Source organism: Cryptomeria japonica, chromosome 1 (genome assembly GCF_030272615.1).
Source record: "Cryptomeria japonica chromosome 1, Sugi_1.0, whole genome shotgun sequence".
Taxonomy (NCBI): domain Eukaryota; kingdom Viridiplantae; phylum Streptophyta; class Pinopsida; order Cupressales; family Cupressaceae; genus Cryptomeria; species Cryptomeria japonica.
Window position 1 is genome coordinate 253,565,888 of NC_081405.1, and position 13,703 is coordinate 253,579,590.

General features: G+C 34.7%; 1 protein-coding gene across 1 annotated transcript; it reads left to right on the forward strand.

Moving 5' to 3' along the window:
* The first annotated feature begins 10,744 nt into the window (after positions 1-10,744).
* Positions 10,745-11,557, forward strand: LOC131857283 (replication protein A 70 kDa DNA-binding subunit A-like). Its single transcript, XM_059209551.1, has one exon. The coding sequence runs from the start codon at positions 10,745-10,747 to the stop codon at positions 11,555-11,557; it is 813 nt and encodes a 270-aa protein (XP_059065534.1).
* The last annotated feature ends 2,146 nt before the right edge of the window (positions 11,558-13,703 follow it).

Consider the following 13,703-nt stretch of genomic DNA (forward strand, 5'->3'; position numbering starts at 1 on the left):
AATGAGTATGGTTATGATGTTATGCGAATACTGATATGCATCAAGATGGAAAGCTTTTGTTGAAGAGCGATAAGTGTTAAGATGAAGAGCAGTGTTCAATGCACTTAGAAGGATCTGATCAAGCAAGTATTGTGCTACTCAGAACAGATCAAACCATTCTTGTTGTTTTCTAATCATTACAACAAAATCAAATCCCCTAACTGAGTAAGCTCTAACAAGCTTCATTGTACAAATCCTTTAACAAGGTGATCCATTAGTTTGGATTCTCAAATCCTCCAACGAGGTTACTCCTAACAGGGTAGTACTCTTAATAGGGTATAAGCTTCTAATCAAGCTTTGGGATCTTTAACAAGATTCACTCCTAGCAGAGCACTTTGCATTTGAAAGATATAGAGAATGAGTATGGTTATGATGTTATGCGAATACTGATATGCATCAAGATGGAAAGCTTTTGTTGAAGAGCGATAAGTGTTAAGATGAAGAGCAGTGTTCAATGCACTTAGAAGGATCTGATCAAGCAAGTATTGTGCTACTCAGAACAGATCAAACCATTCTTGTTGTTTTCTAATCATTACAACAAAATCAAATCCCCTAACTGAGTAAGCTCTAACAAGCTTCATTGTACAAATCCTTTAACAAGGTGATCCATTAGTTTGGATTCTCAAATCCTCCAACGAGGTTACTCCTAACAGGGTAGTACTCTTAATAGGGTATAAGCTTCTAATCAAGCTTTGGGATCTTTAACAAGATTCACTCCTAGCAGAGCACTTTGTAGACCTTAACCGGTCAGTTATCTATTACTGTAGATAGTTAACTTGTGAGTTCCATCTCACCATGGTTTTTACCTATTTGGGTTTTCCACATATAAACACTTGTGTTATGATGGATGCTATTATATCATTTTGGATAGCATGTATTTTGTTTAAATTCTTAGTTAAGTTCATCTACCGGTTAGTGTTTGAAGTAGTGTTTTATTTGGTGTCACTAATTCACCCCCCTCTTAGTGCTTTTCAAGTCCATCATAACAGAATGGAGTTGTTGAGAGGAAGAACCGTACTATTTTGGATGCTGCAAGAACCATGTTGATTGAAAGAAATGTTTCGAAGGTGTAGTGGAGAGAAGCTATTAGCACTGTAATTTATACATTTAATAGAGTTCATATCAAAGGTGATACCAGTAAGACCCCTTATGAGCTTTAATTTGGTCATGTTCCTAATGTGAAATAGTTCAATTTTTTTGGTAGAAAATGTTATATCAAGAGAGATGAAGATATTGGAAAGTTTGATGCTAGAAGTGATGAAGGTATCTTTTTTGGGATATTCTACAAAGAGAAAATCCTAATAGTGCTATAATAAGAGACTGAGAAAGATAGTTGCGAGTGCAAATGTGAAAGTGGATGAGAATCTTGGGAAGGATATTAGAGCTTATGATGATGGTCAACATGTTGTCTTAGCTCCTATTCAACTTGAAGAACCTAAGAAGAATAATTTGGTAGAGACCGTTACTCCGAATGTTGTTGTTGATGGTGATGATGTGTAGGAACCTGAAGATCTAAACAATCAGAAGACTCAGAGGTATGTAAGATTTAATCATTCTAAGAATTAGATTATTGGTGATAAGAGTATAGGTGTGATGACTAGAAGAAGGCTAGTTATAGAAGAAGTATCTTTAATCTCTAAAGTTGAACCCAAAGATGTTGCTGAGGCCTATAAGGATGAAAATTTGATGAGAGATATGGAAGAAGAGTTAGATTAGATTCAAAAGAACAACACTTGGGAACTTGTGCCTAGACCTAAGGATAAAAATGTTATTGGTACTAAATGGGTATTCAGAAACAAACTGAATGAAGTCGGTGGAGTAGTTAGAAATAAAGCTTGACTAGTCTGCAAAGGGTATTCACAACAAGAAAGAATTGATTATGAGGAAACTTTTTCTCTGGTTGCCAGAATCAAAGTTGTTAGACTGTAGCTTGCTTATGCTACTTATAAAGATTTCAAGGTATATCAGGTGGATGCCAAATCTACATTTTTGAATGGTGATCTAGAGGAAGAAGTTTACATTGAACGACTTGATGGATTTTCACTGTCGAATGATGGAGACATGGTATGCAAGTTGAAGAAAGCACTTTATGGATTGAAACAAGCTCCTAGAGCTCAATATGCTAGATTAGACAAATATTTGTTCAAATTGGGATTTTCTAAAGGTGTTGTTGACAGTAATCTATACATTAAATTGAAAATGACAACATTTTGATTGTTGAAGTCTTTGTTTATGACATTATTTTTTGTGGTGATGATGAAATGAGTATGAAGTTTTCTAGTGATATGCAAAAATAATTTGAGATGTCTATGATTGGTGAGATTAAATTTTTCTTAGGATCGTAGATTGCATACACAAAAAAAGCTATATTCATATCTCAAACTAAGTATGTGAAGGAATTGCCAAAGAAGTTTGGATTAGATGATTCCAAACCAGTTGGAACTCCTATGGTGTCTGGTTGTAAATTGTCTAAAAATGATGAATCTCCTAAAGCTAATCAAAGTTTGTACAAATCTGTGGTTGGTGGACTACTATATCTTACTCAGACTAGGCCTGACATTATGCATGCTATATGTATGGCTGCTAGATATCAAGTTGATTCGAAGGAGAGTCATGTCACTATTGTTAAGAGGATATTCATATATCTAAAGGGAACTGAGGATTATGGCCTATGGTATCCAAAGAATGATGATTTCATGTTGTGATCTTACACTGATGTTGATTGGGTTGGTGATGTAGATGACCAAAAGAGTACTACCAGTGGAGCATTCTTTTTAGGTAAGAAGTTGGTTTCATGGGCTAGTAAGAAACAAGATTCGGTGTCTTTATCTACTGTTGAAGATGAGTACATTACAAATGTTGGTAATTCTACTCTGATAATTTGGATGAAGCAAATGTTGAAAGATATCAGAGTTATTCATGATGAACCTACTATCATTTACTGTGATAACTCTAGTGCTATAAACATGTTAAAGAATCTGATGCAACATTCAAAGACTAAGCATATATCAATAAAATATAATTAGTTGATAGAGAAAGTCAGTGAACAGAAGGCGAAGCTGGAATATGTATCTACAAAGGAACAAATTGTTGATATTTTTACTAAGCCTTTGCCTGTAGATACATTTGTATATTTGAGAGACAGGTTAGGGGTATCCACCCCTCCTGATGAAAACTAGATGCATCGAGTTGCATCGATCTAGTAGATTTCAGAGCCTTATTCTTTTATCCAGATTGATGAGTTGGTGTTGCTCCTCTGTTGGAGTAGTCTATTGATTTGGTTGTATATCTCAGGGGGAGAGAGATTCATGTTTTTGTTTTTGGAGAGAGTTTGAATTTCTATTTTAGAGATCTTTGGAATTGTTGTCAAAGGGGGAGAGAGAGATCATGTGAAAAATGACTTTATCTATCTTGATCTTAGGGGGAGTTTGTTGATGATATCTTCTTTCTTTTCATTGATTGTTTTTCGCATTCATATGTTGCCATCAATGCCAAAGGGGGAGATTGTTGGTGAGATTGTTTGATTGTTGGATTTGGTTGATCATTGTTTCTTCTAGGATATAATGTTTTCATTGATGTCAACACATTCCTATGATCTATTCCAATGGGTTTGGGAAGATTTTCTGAACAGGTTTCGTAGTTTGGTTTTGCTAATCATTGTTTTGCAGAGATCAGTATTTCCTCTTGTATATTCTAGTGTGATCAAATCTTGTGCTGAGACTTTAAGATATTGTCTTGGATGGTATTATGTATTTTCTTTTCAAATGGTTCATTATTTGGTGCTCCGCAAGTTATCTTTCTTTGTGAGAGTTTTTGATTGGTTATGTTTTTGAGCTTCTAGATGTTGACAAATGAAGATTTGAAAAGTGGTGTTGGTGCAACTATTTCAGATGATTCTAACGTTCTTGTTGATGTTTCTTAGTCATGTCCTATTTTTTTTGGCAATCTGTATTGATTACTGTAAAATTATTTTCTGATTTCTATGAACTGGTGATGATTTTCGTGCTATACGGTATTTTTGGTGGTGTAGCATGTTGTGGTTGGTCTTGGCGCGATTTCCAATGGATGTGATCATTTGGGAATTTGAATTAGGTCCATTCTATTTAATTTAAATCATTATATTAGTCTGGTGGTCCATCTTTGTATTGCGTGATGTAATTTTATAATTGTGAGTTATGGGTTGAGGGTTTAACCGACCTTGTTATCAACGTTGATGATTTGTATATATAGGTGAGATACTTATGTAATTTGTGTGTTGGTATTGTATCTGTATTATTAGGGAGATGTGTATGTGTGAACACGTGATTTATCATTCGGTGGTGAGTTTGTTGTGAGATTGGTGTTGCAGGGCAGATATTTGTGCTTAACCAAAACTGTCATCAAGCATTTGTAGATGATATCATTGTAGTTCATTTCTTTCAGATTGCAGTTTGAATCATATTGTAAGTCAGTGAGACTTCCCTGAGGGTTGTATCCCTCCAGGCATATATCAATTGAGTAGTGAGCTCTAGGAAGTGCGCCCGAATGCATGTGCATTCCCCATTGTAATATTTTCACATACTACTCTAGAGTATCATCTTACTGTGGGTGGGTTCCCACCGTGGTTTTTCCCTTAACTGGATTTTCCATGTCAAAAATATTGGTGTTGTGTGTTGTTTGGGTAATTTTCCTTTATGTTTATTGTTGTTGTTTGCCATTTTATGTTTTTAATTTTAATTTGTTGTATCCGGTGAAGACAGATTCGACCCCCCTCTTAGTCTTCCTTCTAGATTGTTGCTAACATAAGTAAAATGGTAAATGGAAAGGAGGTTGGAAGATAATGAAGGAACACAAAGAACATTATTGAATGTGCCATCATAAACATCAATAGACACACTCGTTGTAACACTCATGTAATTTTTATTAGCCATCAAAATTTCAGGAAATGTATAATGCTCAAAAGAAGAGAATATACCCTTAGATGATGCCATATGATTAGAGGCTCCTAAATCAAGAAGCCACCTAGAGAAATGGAGTTGTGTAGATGCAAAGAGAGAATAAAATTTCATCATGTCTTCACCATATTTCATATAAGATGACCCATAATGTGTATGTCCTAAAGTTGTAGAAGACGATGTACTAGATGAAGGTGGTTGAATACAATTCCTTCAAAGAACATCTTTTAGCTTATCTATCTTCTTTGAAAAATAGTTATTCTCATCATGTCCTATCTTGGTACAAAAAGAACATCTAGGCTTCTCCTTCCTATATAAATTCCTCTTAGAAGAGGAGAAATAATCTAAATCATGTGCATGAGACTCTAAAGCTAGTTGAATAGACTGTGAAACTCTATTTTTCTGCTTCTTCTTCTTCTGTGTCCCTATAGATGTATAAGTTTGAGAAACCAAAGCTTAAGATTTAGAACCATAAATTGAATCAAGCTATGACAACTTGACATGTTCTCATTTCAAACATTTACAAAACACCTCAAATGAAAACATATTGAAGGTGGTACCCAATGCATCCATGGTGAAATAAAATGAGAAAGAAAAGACATGAAATGGGCCTTAAAGCTTTGACAAAATTAGAAAGATGTGCTCTTTGTCTCTCTTTTCCTTTCCATAATCCTGAAGAAGTGATTTGATGTATTCAAACTTCTCAAGAAATTCCTCAATGGAGACAAAGAAATCAAGGACCAATGATCATATCAAATATGTCTCAAGCTAAAGTGCACAAAACTCATTGATACCCCCAAACATTTGCTAAAAATTGAGCCACATAACCCTAGGAGTGGTACAAGAATAAATATGGAACTAGAGATTATCTGAAATATGAAGACCAATCAAACCCATCGCCTCATCCATATTATCCCTATGCTAAACAACATTAAAATAATGAGTAAACTTGGGTTGGATCTCCTCTAAACTAGACCATAAACCCTAGATCAGAGCAATCTGGTCATCATGGTCTTTCAACTATGATAGTTATAGGGTGTATGTTTCTCAATAGAAGTATCCACCATTCAAATTCAATTTTCAAATTAGGCAAGAGCTAGGGCAATATGTCAATTTTAAAGGTGATGATTCTAGCCTACACAACAAGGAAAATGAACCCTTTTGTTACTTTTCAAGCTGAGAAATGACAAAATCAAGAAATAGCCTAGTTTAAATATTTGAGTATCTAATGCAAGATCTAGAGTAAATATATCTAAGATATAGGTAGAGGATTTAATCAACTTTCCAATGTTCATTCATTTGCAAACAATGGAGTCCAGATGTGCAAGATATGGCCTCAAAAGTGAAAAAATGAAAGTCTGTATTTGTAGCCTTAGTACAAAAAATTAGAGAAAAATATAAAAAAATGAGTAGTACCATTTGATTTCCACCACAACTAGCTTTCTAACAATATCTTGTTTTCACAATTTTAAGCTTGTACAACCAAGTTATGGCCAAAAAACCAAAGGTAAGTAAAAAACCAAACTGGAATCTTGAAAGGGGTCATAGAGTGTCTATACTACTAATTCCATGTTAACTTTGCCATGATATTTGAAAAATATTTTAGGAATATTCCCTCTAATTAGAAAAAATCAAGTCACCTAAAACATCAAAAGTTTTGACAAAATATTCCTTATAATTTGCCAATAGGCAATTTCCCATGGGGTTTGACCCCCACCGAAAATGTCTCATGCCGCGAAAACTTGAATTTCCCATTGCCACCATTTTTTTTTCTGACAGGGTTTCTGCGACAACTCATGTAGCACGTGGTTGGGGTTTACATTCCACCTGTGGTGTAGATTGGTGTGGCTTCCTGCATGCAGGTTGCGTTTTCATCCCGAGTCATATTGCTGGCAATGACTGCTCGGATCATTTGGATTTGGCTCCCCCATCATTTATTGAGTGAATGGCGAGAGCTTAACCCATTGAACTTGAAGCATACACAGTAGAGATAGCAACACCACTAGCAGATGCTGGAGCAAAGAGACCTACAACCTTTGTGATCGGGAAGCAACTAAATAGTAAACAACTCTTTCTGTTCTTTTTATTAATTTTTTTCCTTTTAGATATTATTAGCTAGCTCGATGAGTGGTATGCAGCATCATAATCATCACCAGTAAATGGAAATGGAAATGAAAACCCTAACTGAAATGAATTCTGCTTATCATGCTATAAATGAACTCTTTCTCAAGTGGGATAATTCACGTGGATTCACTTTTCCCAGGTAAAAGTCTTTTGGGATTGAAAGCGGCTAAGGCCTCTAGGGGAACCTGGGGAAGAACCAAAGGTAGAGGTTGTTGGGCTCTCTCCCCTCTGACCGAATGGCTGGTTGACATGGCTTTTATTCATCAGTGGAATATTAGTCTTAGATATATTAGGTTAGGTCCCCCGATCAAATTACCCCCGGAGATAGCTGGTAGCGGTAGGGAAGGTAGGGCCGCCCTACATTGCTTCAATCTATTTGTAGCTTAGATCGTGCAGGAATAGCCTAATACTTTGTTGCTAGAATAAGTGGGAGGGAATGGCGTTGTTGGAAATGGTGAGTTCAAAGTGCTTACAAAGTCGCTCACTTAAACAACCAGGAGTGACTAATTCTGTTTTGAGAATCCATCTATACAAGAATTCACTCTTTGGGAGAGGAATTCACTTTCTTTCTTTTTCCTTTCAATCATGAATTCTATCTGAGATTATATGATTTCAGATTTGAGAAACCCTTGATATGAATCCTGGTGTATTTTGTGAAAATCTCTTGTCGTTGTGCTTTTTTTAACTTTAGAAATTAAGAATTTTTGTGTTGGATTGGAAACTTATATCATTAATCTTTTCTTTTCTTTGAATCTCATGTGCTATATCATCAATCTCTTTTGTCTCTGAATCTCATGTGCTAATATTTATTTATATAATTTGGGTTTTTCTTTTTGGTTTATCAGGTGTCCAGATTATTTGGGCCTGCAATATTTGAAGCTTCGAAGCTCAAGGTTTTATTCCTGGAAACCATGAGGAGAATACTCCTGCATATATGCCCAGAATATACACACTAACACATAATGATATCACATCCAAGATAACACTCGCCATTTCCCAAACCATCAATAAGGATCAGGTTGGTTTCAATTTTCAGTTGATATGTATATGCTTGATGTTTGACAGTAATGGTTTACAGTTTAATTGTTAAATAATCAAAAGTGATTTTATCCCTTATCCCCCAACAATCCACACACATACAAGATATAATAGAGACATGATTGATCATACACAACCAGTTTATTGGACCAAATTCTATTAAAAGAGATAAGTGCTCTATCATTGTTTATGAATATGCAAAATTAGTGTGATTGTTATATTACGAAAATCTATGTATTTGGAATTTGTGTATGATTATGCTTGAATATGTTCATGGGCATTTGGTTGCCATGAATTTATGTGAATCCATGCTTATTTCTTTTCACCGCTATAAACATCACACCTATGCATGCATTTCATTTTATTCTTGTCCTTTCTGGGAGGCTTATTTAGTTGAATCTATCCTGAATAACCTGTGACGTGGTTCCCAAAAGGAAGTTATCCAAAATATACAACATTGGCTCTAGGCATCTATCATTGGCAATATCCAATGACAACCTACTATCTGTTATTGTCATATCTTCTTCTTCTTCTTTTTTGGAGTAAACATAAATCAAGACATCAATTGTTAATATGAATTATATGGTTACATAGTATAGAATAATTTTATAAGATATTAATTTCTTTTTTATGTAGGTTTCTTTCCATGATAAAGCAACATGACAAGAAACAGAATATACCTATCTTGAATAACATATTATTTTGCATCCTTTATTATATTTTTGGTATGAATCATGTTCTATTGAATTTTGCAGTTAATTTTAAAATGCGGATTGCTGAAATTTGCATTTAATTTTTAAAATGCGGATACTGTTTTGTGCTTATGGTGTACCTGTAAGTTGATTTTGCATCCCTTATTATAGTTTTAGTCAGGTAAATAATTTAATTATTTTTTCTTATCTTGCACAACAACAACTAAATGTCTTGAATCTGGAAATGCCTGCTAAATTCAATTTCCTAGCTGATTACTCCCTGTCTGAAAAATAATGGCAAATAAAATTTATATATTTGCTGCACATTCCAATTGTTTGTGAGGAAAATTTTCAGTCTTGTTGAAAGCCCTTGTTTCAGCTCTTTTAATCATTAAAATTTGTATGTAGAACACTCTTTCTATGGATGTGATCATTTGGTTGAATTGTAAACTTTTTATAATGACAACTTTGTCCTTTGAATTAGCTTAACTGTTATTATTCAATCGTTTCCTGTTAGAGGAAAAAAATTTGAGCCAACTAAAATCAAATAACACAATGGCCATATTCTATCTCCTATTATAAAATTTTAACCGCGATACAATAGATCAAACACAATATGCAACAGGGTTATTTTTAGTAAAAAGTAAATGCAAACAGTAAATGTAGAAGCAAACCCATGAATAGGTACCCATGTTTCACTTATTAGATGCAATTTTCTACACTTTGTAACCCAAAATTTTGATTGCATCTTGCTCAAGAGGAGGCTCCACATTGTACAAACTAAAGAGCACTAGTGAACTACGACTTCAATGATCATGTTAGAACAACAACCTATATAAATTGCTACTTCCAAGTGAAACATGCGATACCTATTTTTGGCACAATGCTTAAGCTACTTCTGATTGTGTATTATGCTATATTGATGTTGTCAACTCTACTGCCCTTTCAAGCTACCACAACACTTTAAATCTATCCTACACTCTACATCCTCTCTGGGGTGCCCTGTTATGGGCTATTGGAGCATTAGCGTACAAACAAGCACAAGCATAAATATATCATTCTATTTATTTCACAACTAAGACATAGTCATAGTCATAGTAACCTGAATAAGATTCAAGGATCAAAGTTGATGACACTATTGCTGCTTGTACTTGGTGATGTATAATGATTCAAGGCTTGATACATACACATCATATATTATGTGCGTTAACATTAACAGATCCAAGCTTTTATTGAACTGTCATATAGTGCAATGAAGTACTTTGCTCTTGGTTTTGTAGGCAGCGTCCTAATCCTCTGTCTCATGGATGTACTAACTAGAAATGCTATCTGGCTTATGTATGATGGGTCCGTCCTTATGGCTCCATGTCTCCAAATATCTTCTATATCTAACTTTGTGGATGGACCTGAGCATGGCAATCATTATAGAGTTGATCTTTCAGATGGCATTCACAAACAAAAGGCATCCTTGCAAAAAAAATATAACAATGACATAGATTCCAAATGACTCGTGATTGGCTCCATTCTACAACTAACAAAATACATCTTCTTGAATTCGCATGGCTCTTGGTGAGTCAATAAGCCTACTATTTCTCCAACAAAGTTTATATAACCGTTACATTTAACAAAATGTGTTGCTTAAAATATTTTGTTTCCGATTGTCTAATTGTGTAGGTGGATTGTTATTCTGGACTTAGAGATTATATGTACAACACATGCTACAATTGGAGAACCAATTTTCCTTTGTGTAAAATAGGAAGACATTGTAGTACAAACTACACCTCCTCTATTTGATGCAAGTACCAAGCCAAGGACATTGACAAAATGTCAGGGTTTAGGGAAACAGAGATCATTGTTTGGGGTCAGGACACCTCAAAACGTGGGTAGTGCACCTCCGATGTTAACTCCCATAAAAAAATGAATCCCTACCAACCAAACTGGTCCATCAAGGGTCGTGTCCTAGTGAAGAAGGACATCTATCACTATAATACAACAAAAGCAAGTGGTGATGTTTTTAGCTTTGACATTGTAGATAGAGAAGGTACTGAAACATGTGTTATGTGTTTCAATGAACTTGCTAAAACCCATTATGATAACATCCAAGTTGGAGTGACATACACATTATCTGGGGGAGCAATCAAGCCAGCCAATAAAATTTACAACAAACTCAACAGTGGACTAGAAATAACCTTGGTAGATGATTCAAAGGTTACTGCCTGCAATGATGACTCTTCTATACCCAAGCACAAATACTCCTTCACAAATCTTGATCAAGTGGCTACCATAAATAACAACTCAACCATTGACGTTATTGGAATTGTCATTAGTGTTGATCCAAGCTCAACAATATGTAAAAGAGACAGTACAAAGGTTCCTAGGCATATCATTAAGTTAGTCGACATGACTCGAACAACCATCGATGTTACACTATGGGGCGCAATGGCAAAAAGGGAAGGTACCGAAATTGAGCGAAGGCATTATGTACAAGAAACAACTACTCTTGCTATCAAGAATGGTAGTGTATGTGAATTCAATGGAAAGGTAATAGGTACAACATTTAATACAAGCCTCACCATAGACCCCCTAATCGAGGAATTGGCCCAACTAAAAGATTGGTACAACCAAAGTGTTCACAATGAACAAGGAATTTTCCATCAACTTGCTGCACCAGCTCCCGCCCCTCAAAGAATGATGACTAGTGAAATTGGGGCGCATGCATCAATTTCATAGCAACCATTCTATTGCATTCTAAAGGCAACGATACACCAAATAAAATCTAAGTCATTTTGCTAAAAAGCATGTCTCACACAAGTAAATGGAAAACCATGTAAGAAACGATTAGATTAGACCGAAGAAGGAACCTAGTTTTTTTTGAAATGTAACATGACCTTGTCTAAATGTAACTGCACATACATCCTCCAAACAAACCTGCAGGATCACACAGATACAATATGGGCAATTGCACTTGATGAAGGGGAAACATAACTCATGGGCATGCCTGCAGAAACATTATACATGCTTCATTCCGATGACAATGTTGAGCAAAGCACCCCAGATGTCATAAAAAAGGTAACGTATAATCAGTTCCTCTTGAACCTAACATGCAGAAATGAAACATACAATAATGAAAAAATAAAAGAAATGTGTACTGATACAAACCTCTAGCATTAAGGGCCGCACACAGTTGTAAATACAGACAATGAGAATTAGTGTACAGTTGTAAACAAAGTGAAAATGCAATTTACTGTGTGTGTGTGCATGTGTGCACTTATGTTTGACTCATGATGTGTATGCATTGTAAATTGATAAATCATGAGTGCCAATACCTATTTTGGGCTTGATATTGTATAGATTTTGTAAGGAGTTTGAGATTATATAGGAAAAATATGGGTTTAGCAACATGTACAATTCATTCAACCTTGTTTGAGAATATTTTTGTGCAATACATGCTACATGCTCATTTCAAACTTGTGTTGTGGAGGAATGTCAACTTGCATGAATGACATGCTTTGATATGTCTTATATTGCATTCATTTTTGGCATACCATGCAAAGTAAAATTTATTTATTTTATTCAAATTACAAAAAAGTAGCAATATATTATGAGGGGGAAACTTATTGCCTTGTCTTGAGCCACAAACAAAGATGCTTGTATTTTGTTTGATTTGACTATGTTTAGTACATTCACTACATATTTTAGTGCAATGTTGTTACTGTTGGATTGTATTTGAATCTGTGAAAGCTTATTTGCATTCAAAAGAACTGAAAATAATCCCAAATTGAGATGCATAACTTCCAAAACTCTTGCAAATATCTTACTGGTTCTTAATTTTAGTATTAAACTAAGGATCTCTCTGATTTCTCTCACTACTATTAACTTACTTCTTTTCAAGCAGATGTTTTATTTGAGTTTCTTATTATGTTATCAGCAATAGCTATCCTGTTCATATCATTGTTGTATGGTTAACTCTCAATATCTTGATCAACTTACAATGAGACTTGAAATCCTTCAAAATTACAAAGGATTATGACAACAGTTGTCATTTGAACTTGCAAAGATGTTCATTGAGACTACATTTGAATGATTCCATACTAGTGATTTTGGTGATTTACAACTGTCATATATTCTGAGTTGTGTATTTAATCAATATTAGTTTGTCTTTCTTTATGCAGTTCTCCCTGAAATTAAGTTCGAACTTGTCATTATTATAGAAGTATTGCTGCCAGAATCAGTTTCCAATCATTTTAAAATATAGATTTTCTGATTACACTAAAATGTTTTCTGCTAGAATGAATATATCATTACTTCCAGTATTTGTAATTAATTCAAAAGACATGCATTTAGATGGTTTATGTGTCTTCAGGTAAAAAGACTTTCATTTACATTTCTAATTGTCAAATGGACTTTATCTTATTATAATTAGGACTGTCAATAAATTTTAGTACGTTGAATTGCAATTTACTTTCAGCACTGTTTCCATGTTCTTCAATACATGCTTCTTTTCTTTTGTATTCTGAGCTCAATTTCTTTGTCCATTCCAATATGCAATGTTCTATTCATATTATATTGTAATGTTGTTGTTTGGTGCAAAGCTTGCTTGTGAAGGTGTTTATTTTTTCCCCTCTGAATACTGCAATCAGATGACTACCTCCAGTGCTCAAGGGAAGACCAATCACCCTAACCATGCTTTTCCCACTGAATACTGCAATCAGATAGCTGACTCAAGCACTCAAGAAACCACCAATCACCTTAAACACATGCAAGATCAAAAAGAACAAAATCGAAAAAGAAGCCGAACATATTATGCTAGTCATAAGGAGCAAATAACTATACGTAGGCATTTGAGAATAAAAAACAAAATGAAAATAACCTTGTG

Coding starts and splice junctions, on each gene's coding strand:
- LOC131857283 (XM_059209551.1), top strand. CDS start 10,745: ATGAATCCCTACCAACCAAACTGGTCCATCAAGGGTCGTGTCCTAGTG.